The 13,543-nt window shown below is 37.6% G+C and overlaps 1 protein-coding gene across 1 annotated transcript in view; it reads left to right on the forward strand.

Moving 5' to 3' along the window:
- LOC128248355 (atrial natriuretic peptide receptor 3-like) overlaps positions 1–13,543 on the forward strand; it is a 35,533-nt gene that overhangs the window by 11,014 nt on the left and 10,976 nt on the right. The window contains exons 2-3 of the mRNA XM_052969444.1: positions 8,969–9,088; positions 12,864–13,154. Of these exons, the coding sequence (XP_052825404.1) occupies positions 8,969–9,088; positions 12,864–13,154 (411 nt within the window). The remainder of the gene's footprint in view (positions 1–8,968; positions 9,089–12,863; positions 13,155–13,543) is intronic.

Consider the following 13,543-nt stretch of genomic DNA (forward strand, 5'->3'; position numbering starts at 1 on the left):
CTCTAGAACTGAGAGTTTTGCGCGTTGCACCTTCACACTTTTAGTAAGTGCAACACACTCGACTTACTTGTGTAGCTTTAGAGCAAAATAAACATAAAAAGTATATGTATGCTTTATTTTTCCATACTGATTTCTGTTTCTCTTGTTTGTGACACTGAACGCCTCCTTCACCCACGCATCAGCTTATAATAATTATATCAAAAGGCTAGGTCCCCATGGTTGAGTTGAAGAAGTTCGAGAGATCTTTCAGAAAAAGAATGCTGGACCAGATGGGATCCCATCTTCGGGGTTCAGAAATAGTGACCTGGATGACATCTTATTAAACATCTGGAACATATCATTGATAACGGACAACAAAACAAAGCATTGTTTCCTTTAGAAACTTTAGTTCACTTGTAAAGACCAACCACCATAGCACCACTCTGACCTGGCAATCAGTAAAGATCTATATTCGGATATCCTCAACCAGAGAAAAGTAGCTTTTGATCCCTAACTGAAATATAACTAAAATGCTTTCTGTGAGAACTAGACAGCAGATGTGCTGATCTTGGCTTTTCCTAGAATGATACAAGAGATAAGAAGGACAACTTCTGCCTGTTCTCTTACATTTATCAATTTCAAGAAAACGTTGATTTAATTCATCGTGGAAGTGTGAGCAAGATCTTCAAGGCATGCGTGTCAGGCCTTGTAACATGAGTGATCTCACCGTACAAGGAAATTGAAATGGTTGAGCTGCGAAATGAAGCCTTACAAAGTGACATGTTGGTATCCTTCATTTTTACCATGGTTTTTGAGCTACGCTCTTCGGCAAACTGCTGGAAATCGCGAGGAGTTAGCCTTCACCTTTACACCAAATATTTCAAGTGGTTTGAATCGATGGCACTGGTTGATAAAGACCTTACCAATGACGTCCTTTTGTTATCTTCCTTTGCAGGTGTGAAAGTTGGACCCTCATTAAGTCCAACGTTGATGGGTACTATACGCCAATACACCACATGGTTCATTAATCAGCTGGATACAGAAGGTGACCAATGAACATCTTTATGGTGATCACCATTTTTAACCCACAAACAGAAGATGGATGTAACTTACTATAAACTTTCCGAGACTCTCAGAATTATCTGCCAAAAAAACAATCCTTTTGAAACTGACCCATGGGAAGGTGAACTGTAGCGTTCTTCCGGAACCACGGCGAAAACCCTGTTGGAGGACAGTAGTGGTGTAACTGTTGATAAATTTAATTCCCTGACGAGGGAATAAGACGAGTTCGTTATCGTGTCCAACTCAAGAGGAAGCTGTAGTCGATCAATGGTGATGATGTAAATGAAAATGAAGATGATGATGATAGTGATCACAAAATAATTTTCATTAAATGTGGTCATACTGCCAGGTCCTTCGTTCAAAACGACATTTCAACCTAATGTGTTATTTTTCCTAGTTTTCCCTTTGTAGTTTCTTACGCTTGTATTGTGTTTTAATAAAGTCAAACTGGCAGATGAAACAAAATAAATATTTTAAACAGACTCTCATATCTTGCGTTTTTACTATTTCCATTTACTCCCCAGTCTATGAACTAATGAGGGATCTCGAGTCAAAAAAGGAGTCTCAATGCGGTCGATTAACGTACTGGAAATAGCTGCCAAATCTATTTCAAATCATATCGTACTGTATTATACAACCCCACCAAAAAAACAAAAAACAAAAAAACAAAAACAAAAGAGAAACTATATCTGAAAAGGTGGGGTGACCATAGCTAGATTGCTTTGCCCATAGCTCAGATTTATTAGGACCAACCTGCATATTGATGTGACCGAAACGTTGTTCCAATCGATGTGTCTAACTGTCTGAAATTGAAGGCCTACTCTCATTTGTCGTATCCTGAAGGCTTCATTTCCTGTCACAAGAAAACCAGATATCGGAGGTGTAATTTGAACTGCAGTACTTATTATCATTTTTTTAAAGTCTAGCACTTATTCTATAGGTCTCGAATGTCAAACAGCTAAGTTACAAGGACGTAAATAAACCAATACTGATTTGACTTTAATTTAAATGTTATTAACACGTCACAAGTGGAAAGCGCCTGGTTCTGACCCAAGCGAGGGAATAAACGTGTTGTGGCACAATGTTTCATCTTTTTTTGCCTTTTTAAATGTTGTGGTGTAGTTTAGGGAAGATTTGGCTGCTATTTCTGGCAGGTCGAGAGACCACTTAAAGATTTCGTGTGTGCCGATTTTCAATGGAGGCCAACAGACACGATATATCTGGAGGTTTTCGAGTGGCTAACATGACATAACTTGTAACTTCTTTATTACTAATTTTTAGGAAAATGAGTGTAATTTTTGTCATCATCATACAAAAATACATCGCAACTTCAAGTAGAATTGCTGGCCTTGTGCCAGAATTTGAAACCATTATACGGTGTATTGAATAACAGTAGAAAAATGTAGCAATTCCAAAAACCAGTGCACGCAATTCCAAAAACACACACACAGTTCGATGAACTGAAAAATGGGAGGTAAAGGGTCTTTCTCAAGGAAGTCAGCACATCACTGATAGCTGGACTCGAATCTGCGATCATTCGCCCATCACTCGACATGAAGAATAGCAGCTATGCTGGTTTCTATGGGATTTATTTGGCCCATGATCACCTCTCATTGTTACTTCCTGTGTTCAGGCAGTTATGTATTACAATATGCAAATAGAATGGATATTTTGATTAATGGAAATGAGTTTCTTATGAGTTGACATTGTACTTAATGTATTTCAATGACAGCCTTCTCCGCTCATAAATAGTGTCAGAAACTAACGTCCATTTCCCCCCTCTATTATCGTGTCCTATATCCTCGTGGTGTTGAGTAGAAGTCGATATAACACATTGTAGAAACAATTAGTTATGTATTACAGCTGGGATTAAGTTACATATCCATTTTTGCTATACTGAATGATTATGGAGGTGCAATGGCCCAGTGGTTAGGGCAGCGGAATCGCAGTCGTGGGATCGCAGTTTCGATTCCGAGACCGGGCGTTGCGAATGTTTGTTGAGTGAAAGCACCTAAAGCTTCACGAGGCTCCGGCAGAGGGTGGTGGCTAATCCTGCTGTACTCTTTCTCTCACTCTTTCTTTCTGTATTTCAAAGGGTCAGCCTTGTCACACACTGTGTCACGCTGAATCTTCCCAAGAACTACGTTAAAGGAACAACTGTCTGTGGAGTGCTCAGACACTTGCACGTTAATTTCACGAGCAGGCTGTTCCGTTGATCGGATCAACTGGAACCCTCGTCGCCGTAACCGACGGAGTACCACGATTGAATGCTTGGGAGAGAACGTTTAAACTTCGAAGTGACAACAGACATTAGTATTGTTTTTATTCCGTTTTATCTCGCCACTGTTTTAGTCATTAGGATTCTTCACTAGCTTATTTTTACTAATTACTTTTAGTTTTTTTTTATAGTTTGTCTACGGTCAATCCTGTTGATTGAAAAGTGAAATAAAACTGCTATAATTCGATATGAGGAGAAATACCTAGTTCCGGACATCCTTTGCTTTATATGATAGCATTATATCTCTAGAGAGGATACATTAGAGTAACTTCCTGTAGCTTTCTTCAGAGGTATACAAAACTTGAGGTTTCCAAAGGAAATGAAATGAGATCTGTAAATATTATACGCTTCTCAGGCTCAGTAAATTAAAAGATAAACCAAACGGTAGATCGATCGACTGGCAAGTTTAGATGCAGAGTAAGTAGAAGAATGCATATTAGATCGAGGAGTGAATTGGACCTAGATTAAATAATAAATTAAACGTAAATTTAACCGTATATTGAACAACAGATCGAGTTGTTAACTGAGCTATAGATAGAACCGTATAAATTAAACGGCATAATGAGCATAAGCGCTGTAGAACTTGAGAACTAGAAGTAGAAGAAAAGTTAGATTGATGCTCTGATGTTACCAGGTCTTAATAGAAGAACCTAACTATCCCCACATTATATTGAAAAGTAGCTTCCCTATAATTTTTCTTGCAAATGGTGTGGTGTATCAGAATGATTTAATTGCTAAACAAATCTAATTTCGCAAACCTCCAAAAAATGTAAAATCTTGTACATATACCTGACAATTTTTTTATCGCTATCTCGGCATGTACGATAAAAGATATGATTCGCCAAAAAAGTCAGAATACTACCAAAATGTTCTGGAGTTATCTCCCGTACTCGACGGAAACATGGAAATAGTATTGGTCACATTGATTAATATCGTTATTTATTCATAACACTTATTTTTAAAATTATAGTTAGCTTTTTAATGCCATCTGTATAAACCACGTTAACAATAATTTCCCTAAAGATTAGTAGATAAAGCAGATTAACTTCCAATCAGCATTACTTCGGTTACCTTCAGGTATAATAATTTTTTGTTTACATTAAGTATTTACTTCAGTTAGGATTCAACAAACGAGCCTCTATTTCAGCTAAATAGGAATGGGTTGGTGGAGTTTACTCTGCGAGTTACAATATAATTTAAATAATATATAAATATATGCATATATCCATGCATATATGTACATACCTACATCTCTATGTATACATACATGTATATATGGGTACAGGATATCACAAAAAAACGTTAAACACAATGAGAAACGAAAACATAAAGACGAAAACAGAAAACGAAGTTTTTTTCGAACAACGAAAAAACCAGAGAAACGAGACATGCAACATAAAGAATATTTCCCTTCTTCAGTTGTCCCTGTTCCATCTACTCCGCGTTTCGAACGCCTGGAACGAAATCCTCAAATGGATATAAAAAAAACCCAGAATTAGTAAAAGAAGAGAAAAAGATGACCGGCACGCTAGGTGTCCGGTGGCGAAAAGGCAGAAATGAGAATATTAGTCACGGGTCACGTGTGGGCAGTAGATAGAAGGAAAGGAGGATGAGAGCGAGAGAGAGAGAGAGAGAGAGAGAGAGAGAGAGAGAGAGAGAGAGAGAGAGAGAGAGAGAGAGAGAGAGAGAGAGAGAGAGAGATAGAACAGGGGAATGAAGGAAAAAGTCTACAATTGTGAGAAGACAAAAGAAAGGGAGAGATGAAGTAGGGATGCTAGAAAAGGAATATTAGGACGAGAGAGAAAGAAAGAAAGAGTAAGTTTTTATATATATTTTTTGCGATCCTCTTTCTCTTTCATCCTAATATGCCTTTTCTAGCATTCTTACTTCCTCTTTCCCGCTTTCTCGTCTTCTCACACTTAATTGTAGACTATCTCCCTTCCCTCTGTTTGCTCTCTCTCTCTCTCTCTCATCCTCCTTTCCTTCTATCTACTGCCCACACATGACCCGTGACTAGTTTTCTCATCTCTGCCCTTTCGTCACCGGACACCTAGCATGCCGGTCAACTTTCTCTCTTCTCTTATAAATTCCATTATTTTATATCCATTTGAGGATTTCTTCCAGGCGTTACCCATCATTCTCGTGTTTGACCGAAAGGCTTTAGTTATTGTCTTCGTCTATCGTTTCAAACTACATTTGCTTACTTTCGTACGTCCACCCTGTATTGCCTTGTTTGCTCAAGCCCTAATTCTACGCAAATCTTGTGGGTGTCGCCGATATACGAAATTCCCAGTATTATCATTAAAGGCACGAAACTAGGTATTAGAAGTTTTCGGTCGATAACTGATGAAGAATTACGGTCCTTCTGTGTCTGTTCCACGTGTACGTTTTGTAGTATTTAATGCATTTTTCAGTTGAGTAAATGAATTCTACGCATCCCGACTTTTACACACACACACACACACACACACTTGATTCTTATTTCGGCTCTTGTGCCCACAGCGGAGAGGATTATTCATATTATTATTATTATTTTTCCTTCCTCTTATTTTCTTTTCCCCGTTTCATGTCATTGTCAATGATTTTTTATCGTAATTTTATAGGTTCATAATTTTTTTCATAATATTTGTTGTCTTTTCCCAATATTTGTTAGGAAGAAAAGGAAAACAAAGCAAAACAAAACAAAACAAAAAACAGATGCAACACATTGAAGACTATCACAGTACAAAGAAATCAAGAACAAGCAGCGGCTCAACAATGATTTATATTGTCAGTAAAAATAATAATGGCAGACGTGACTTTTATTGATGTTATACAAATTAACGTGTAAAATGTAAAAACTGAAGCACACAAAACACACACAACACAATAATGATTACTCTAATGTTATTGAATTGTCAACAAGAAACAAAAGCATCCATCACCTCCCCATCATATTATTATGTTGAAAGGTCGATGAGAGTGACAAGCACGATCCAAGTGAACGGACTGCTCAGAGCATATGTCTATAGATTGGAGGAGAATAGCTGGGGAGAAACGCACTTGTCTTTGTGGTCAGGGTGACCGTGGTTTTTTCATGGTGCTTTCACGTATATCCAGCGGAGATCTCTTTTGGGAGAATTTTTCTTTGTACTCTTTTGTTTTTTCTTTTTGTATTATTTCTCATGCTTACACGCATCTTTTTTTTAAATGGTACGCCTGCATTGTATCGTATCGTAACGCTCTCGCTCTTTTTGGCAAAACTGTAGCTAATAAAGTACTGCTGTTATTGTTGTTGTTGTTGTTGTTGTTGTTGTTGTTGTTCTTCTTCTTCTTCTTCTTCTTCTTCTTCTTCTTCTTCTTCTTCTCCTCCCCTCCTGCTCCTCCTCCTCCTAATTATTGTTATTATTATTATTTTGATTTTGTATTGGTAAGAAGCCCCTTTCGGATCGTTCTTAAATTTTGATACATATCAGCTATATTTTAAAACGTCTACTGCTAAAAGTTCCATTCTATTTTGTTGTTAAACTCACCAGGATCCCAAAGAACTGGCCAATTCCGTTTAGTTTTGGCCCTTCCGTTTCAGTTTTGGGACGGAATTATTATTATTTTTTCTGTAATTTACCCATCTTAGAAAAAATATCAAAGTATGGCATTTGGAGTGGCAGTCTTGATGCCGCCTTCTCCGTCTTAATGGCCACAAACCAAAACAGCAGCAACAGCAGCACCTCCGCCATCACTGTAACACGTAGCGGCGATGGCGGCAACAAATTAACAGCAGCAATGGCAACAAAAAACGCAAAAATGGACAGTGATAGTAACACCTCTACTTTCGTCGCCATCTTCCGCTCCACCGTTGCTGCAATAAATTGCAACGTCAGCAACAACAATGACGACGAAAACAAAAGTGAAACCCCCCCCCAAAAAAAGCCGTGACAGCAGCAACAGCAGCACCACCACCACCATCACAAACAACAACAACAACTGAGGGTTTCCTTCATTTTTATTTCTTTTGATTTTGTCGCTTTCTAAAATTCCCAGATATTTATGTTTCTTATTTCTTTATTGACCATTAGGGGCTAGACATAGAGGGGACAAACAAGGACAGACAAAGGGATTAAGTCGATGACATCGACCCCAGTGCGTAACTGGTACTTATTTAATCGACCCCGAAAGGATGAAAGGCAAAGTCGACCTCGGCGGAATTTGAACTCAGAACGTAGCGGTAGACGAAGTACCGCTAAGCATTTCGCCCGGCGTGCTAATGATTCTGCCATCTCACCGTCTTAATAAATGCAGCCAGAATAATGCTAAGCATTTTGCCCGGCATTCTAACGTTTCTACTAGCTCACCAGATATTTATATGTTTCTTCCGCGTCTAATAGTTTAATATACTCAACATTAGGTAAATTTCTTCCAGCACTTTTTATTCCTCGCTTCATCTTTATCATTACACATTTTTCGATTCCAAAAGTCATCCCAATATTCTTACTAAATATTCTTACATTTTGTATCAAGGAATCCATTTGACTCCTGCCTTTGCTACAGAGCTTTAAATCATAAACAGAAAGTAGTTCCCCTATTCTCTCTCAACGAGTACCCTTCTTAAGCTTTATTTAGTATAATCGAAAAAGGGATCAGTGCGATTACCGATTCCTTTGTTACTGATCCCATCTTTACTAGACGGAAGAAATGCTGTCTCCATGAAAGAATCTTTTTCTGATCTATACAATTTTTAATCTTTCCTCTCCTGATGTCAACTCTATTCCCTAGTCTCGTATTGCATATTCTAACTAGTACGTACTCAATGTTTTCTGACACCTCAAAGAATTATAGGCATCGCTTGATCCACGACTGTGAGATTAAATCGTATACTTTTCTATAATCATTCCACGCAATCCATGCATTTTAAAATCGTCTGCAAATTCTCAAAACTATTTTGTTGAGCATTAATTGCTTTTTTGTTCCTCTGTTTTTTATACAAAAGGTTTTCTGTTCATCAGGAATTAGATGTTTCTCAAATGGCTGTTAATATATCTCTTCTACAATTATCCCTGTTAGGAGTTTTCACATAATTGGTACACATATAATTGGTTGGCATTCTGAGACATTATTTCCTTTCAATTTGTCCTTCAGTATCTTTTGTTAGTCTAGTCACAATAGTATTCCCTCTTTGATATGCACTAATTTAGTTGTATCCCTATATCTTCATAGAGTCTCGTAAACCCTTTTAGTCAGTATCCATCCATCCACCACAAGCCCATATCAAGTGCTTCTATGTCATTGTTTCAACGAAAACCCACTGTTGTTGTTGTTTAACACCAGGTCAGTCCTCAGGACAGTTCAACTAGGATCATTCAATATTTTTTAAGTGTGTCCAGAAATCCGTTATCCTATATGTTCTCTCTTTCGAGATAATGAAATGTAATTAGAGGGAGAATTTGCTACTATTTTCAGTATAGATGTTATCTTGATGTGTAATGCGTCCGTGTGTTTGTATTCGATTTTATGAGTTAATATATATGTGTTGGGGTTTTCAGTGTGTATGTATTTGTGAATATATATTTGAGTGTATATGTATTTATATGTGTGAAAATACACACGTATCTGTACGTGTCATGAAAACAGCTATTTAATATATAATTTTCCTTTTTAAATTTCATTATCTAGGCATGGCAGCCGAGTTGTTCTACCATGATAAAATCGTAGCATTCATTGGTCCTGCTTGCACATATGCTGTCGAACCGACCAGCCTCATGGCATCGTATTGGGATATTCCATTAATTACAGGTAAGTTGCTATTTTATTTCTTTTTATTAGTGGTGCGTCCGGAGTTAGCTTGCGAGGACGTCATTGTATCTCTCGGTAGGATATACTGGCCTGCCTCATTCATTGTTTTTTCCTGTAGAACATAGAAGATAAACGATATATATTTTTGAGAGGATAATTTGGAGTATTAGTGACATAAGATGGATGTAAACATCTTTCCTTCGAGATTAGTAACAGCTTCGTGGATTCTGTTTGCTAGAACCCTACTCTCACAATTGGACACACTTGTTTACTACATAACTCGGCAATGTACATTTATTTTCCGAAAGCGCACTTGAAAATTTTCAATAAGCACTCGATACATTCACAATGCTTCTGCTGCATATAATGGTGATTTAACCCGATTTATTGCTTGTTCGTTATCTATTAAAACATAGATTGCAAATGGTAAGTATTTTCATTGAGGCCAGCGTTGCGATATGTTCATAACAAAGATACATAACATTTAACACCCGTTTCAAAGTTAGTTCAATGAAAGCTCCATAGGATGATATGCTATTGTTAAATCCTAGTTAGCCTCGATTGAGTACATCTATGATCAAAGGTACTCCAATCGTGGCCATCCCATTTTTATGTATCTCTAGCACTACGTTATGTCCTACTTCTTTTTTTAAGACAGTGGAGTTGTGATTAGGGAGAATTTGTTTGCAATTTCTAACAGGTCGAGCGACTACGTAGAGGATCCCTCGTTGGTACATCAGGTAGTAATGAGGGTTTTGTGATCGAGCAATATTAAGTTCAAATATAAGTACTTGGTGGGAGACAATACGAGAGCACACCATTGAATTACTACATGAAGAATGGAAGCTGAGTGTTGACCCAACGACCAAATTAAGTTACAAAGCTAATTACCATCATATTGATTCAAACCCTGTTATCAGTCACAGTCACGCTGCAACTCTAGCCTGTAGGTGTGCTGTCTCCTCTCTCTATCTATTATTCTCTGTATTCTTTCTATTCTACCAATGCTTTGATGGCTCTGTCTTGTGCCTCTTCCATTTAAGCGCTCCCATCTCTCTTGTCTTTCCACCTCTAGTCAGCCTTATTGTTTCCACTTCCAAACCCACGCTACTATTATTCCCATTCCTTCCTCTAAAATCACATTCCTTCTCATGTCCTAGTTGCAGGTGTTAACTTGTAACAGTTTAAGCAAAGCATTAACGGCCTCTGTCTCACCGTTCCTGGAGGGTTGCAAAAGTCGTGGTACTGTTCCTTTTCCCAGATCCAGCAAATAAAAAGAGAGCAAGTGGCTTCTCTATGTCTTTGACTAAGCCGTTAGTCAGGTCGAGTAGACTATCCTGCTCAAAAGGTCTCTGAATAAGGGTTGTTTAAGGATGTTGAACGTAACACCTATGTTTCAAAAGGTGAATTATCCAAACCCCAAAGAATTCCTTTCAACACATGGCTATGATGCTCTCCCACTACTTCTGCTCGTGATCAGAGATGCACATATCGTCAGCCACTAAGGAACATGCTCAACTAGTTAAAGTCAAATAACTAACAAGTAAATCTTTGGTATTGAGCAGAATATTTGCTATAGCCCATCTTTTATACCAAGACAAAACAATGTACATGATAACACTTCCAATCAGTTAAGATCAGAAGCCATGAGAGCCAATGCCTGGTACTGCATCAGGGCATTATTATTATTATTATTATTATTATTATTATTATTATTATTATTATTATTATTATTATTATTATATGTTTGGCTTTTCTTTGTATTTATACAAGTTGACTCCAAGTCTCACCCAGAGACTTCATGAGACAAGTTAGAAGTTCAAGTTAGTATTATGACTAAGGTGCCATATATTTGGTTTTACACAGAGTATTGTTCTAGAGAATGTCTGTCAAAACATAAAGTAAACTGGAAGTTTGTTTCAAAAGTAATTTGATTATAAGATGATTGTCTGATATTAAGATGACAGTAAAAGGTATATGCTGTTATGTACATCTGAAAGTATTTTGACATTGTTTACGGATTAAAATATTTTTGGGATTACATAAACAATATTTTACATAGGATATGAGCAGTTCTCATGAACACTATTTTTAGAATTTCTTCAATTTTTGGATTTCCTGGTATCTGAGCTAGGTAGCAATCACCCCCTATTGCTATCATTCTTAGGGTACCTATGACAACAGATATTGTTTTAGTCTTGAGGCTCCATATTTTGCCAATTTCTATTTCAAGATCTTTATATTTGTTCAGTTTTTGGTAGGTCTTGACAGATACATTTATATCGATTAGGACAGTCATATCGATGAGGAGGCATGATTTTTGTCTGAAGTCTTTCAATATAATATCTGGCCCATTTGCATCTATCTTCCTGTCTGTTTGAACGGTGAAGTTCTAAAGGAGTATTCCCAATAGTTTTTATAATGAGGAAGGTCCAAGTCTTTGCAAATTACCCAGTGAATATACTGTGTTGCTCTATTATGCCCGTTGAGATACTTTGTAGGCGCAAGAAGACTGCACATGGAGACATCATGATTGATGGTTTCATTTTGTTGTTTACATACACGACATATTGGGCTACTATCGTTCTTTAAGATGTTGGCCTGCAAGCTTCTTGTAGGTAGGCATTGATCTTGGGCTGCTATGATAAACCCGTCTGCCTCTGATTTTAAGCCAGAAGATACTAACCATTGATGGGTAAGGGTTTTGTCAACATCGACATTTTTAGTTCTCTATGGGTATTTGCCATTGAGAAGGTTTTCTTGCCATTTATCAGTAAGAACATCTAAAGCAGCAGCTTTAGCACGAGTTTTCAGACGCTTAACTTTTGCTGTGTTGGATTCCAGCAGGTCTAATTCTAGGATTGTTGTATTTGGAATTCACTTAGATATTTCTTTGCCTGTTTTATTACTGAGTATGATGTTTTCTTGTTTTCATGCTTTAAGACAAGTTTTAACATCTAATCATCAAAGTTTTTCAGGTAGGTGTTTAGGCCAATTGTGATAGTCATTGTTAATTCCAGTTGTAAAAGTCCACAGCCACCTTCTTTTCTTGGCAGGTAAAGTCGTTCTATATCTGCCTTAGGGTGGTGCATTCTATGCATTGTCAACAATTTTCGTATTTTTCTGCCAAGATATCAGTAATTGACCAGTTAATGATATTGAAACCTTAAATCACGACCGGTATCGCTAAAGTATTGATCGCTTCGATCTTGTTTCTTGCGTTCAGCTCTCTCTTGGGTATTGCCCTTACTCTGCGATAACATTCCTTTCTGATCTTTTCCCTAATCATCGAATGTTTGATTCCATTGCCTTCAAATACCCCTAGGTATTTGTAGCTCCCCGTTGGTTCTAGCTCCTTTATGATCTTGTTGTTGTTGTTGCTGTTGTTGTTGTTGTTGTTGTTCTTCTTCTTCTTCTTCTTCTTCTTCTCCTCCTCCTCCTCCTCCTCCTCACTATTATTATTATTATTATTATTATTATTATTATTATTATTATTATTATTATTATTATTATTATTATTATTATCATTATTATTATTAAGGCCGCGATATGGCAGAATCGTTAGCACGTCGAGCGAAATGCTTAGCAGTATTTCGCTTGCCGCTACATTCCGAGTTCAAATTCCGTCGAGGTCGACTTTGCCTTTCATCCTTTTGGGGTCGATAAAATAAGTACCAGTTGAGTACTGGCGTCAATGTAATCGATTTTCTCCATCTCCTGATATTGCTAGCTTTAGGCCAAAAATTGAAATGATTATTATTACTTTTGTTTTCAGGTCTTGGTGATAACGGAAAGTTCAAAAACAAAACCATTTATACAACGATGACCCGGATGTCGTTTTGCCAGTGTAGAATCCGCCGAGTGCTCTCCAGTGTCTTCCACTATTACCATTGGAAAAATATTTCACTTATATATGACGTCAGTGACGCTAATTCGGATGTGTTGGGAAACAGCTTGAAAGACGGTCTTGTGAAGTCTGGCTTCGAACCGAACGTTATTTCTTTCAACGGAATTTTTAACACTAGCTTACGTTATTATTTACAGTCAGCATCTAGTAGATCCAGAAGTAAGTAGAAAAAGCTTTCGCCCATCAATGCAATACAAAGAAAAAATTCTCGTTAATATTCAATGTTGTGTGTATTTGTGTATCTATGTATGTGTGTGTATTTGTGTGTGTGTGTGTGTGTGTGTGTTATTTCTTTACTACCCACAAGGGGCTACACACAGAGTCGACAGACAAGGACAGACAGACGGATTAAGTCGATTCTATCGACCCCAGTGCGTAACTGATACTTATTTAATCGACCCCGAAAGGATGAAAGGCAAAGTCGACCTCGGCGGAATTTGAACTCAGAACGTAGCGGCAGACGAAATACCGTTAAGCATTTCGCCCGGCGTGCTAACGTTTCTGCTAGCTCGCCGCCTTATTTGTGTGTGTATGTGTGTGTGTGTGTG

This window comes from Octopus bimaculoides, chromosome 7 (assembly GCF_001194135.2).
Source record: "Octopus bimaculoides isolate UCB-OBI-ISO-001 chromosome 7, ASM119413v2, whole genome shotgun sequence".
In the NCBI taxonomy this organism is placed as follows: Eukaryota; Metazoa; Mollusca; class Cephalopoda; order Octopoda; family Octopodidae; genus Octopus; species Octopus bimaculoides.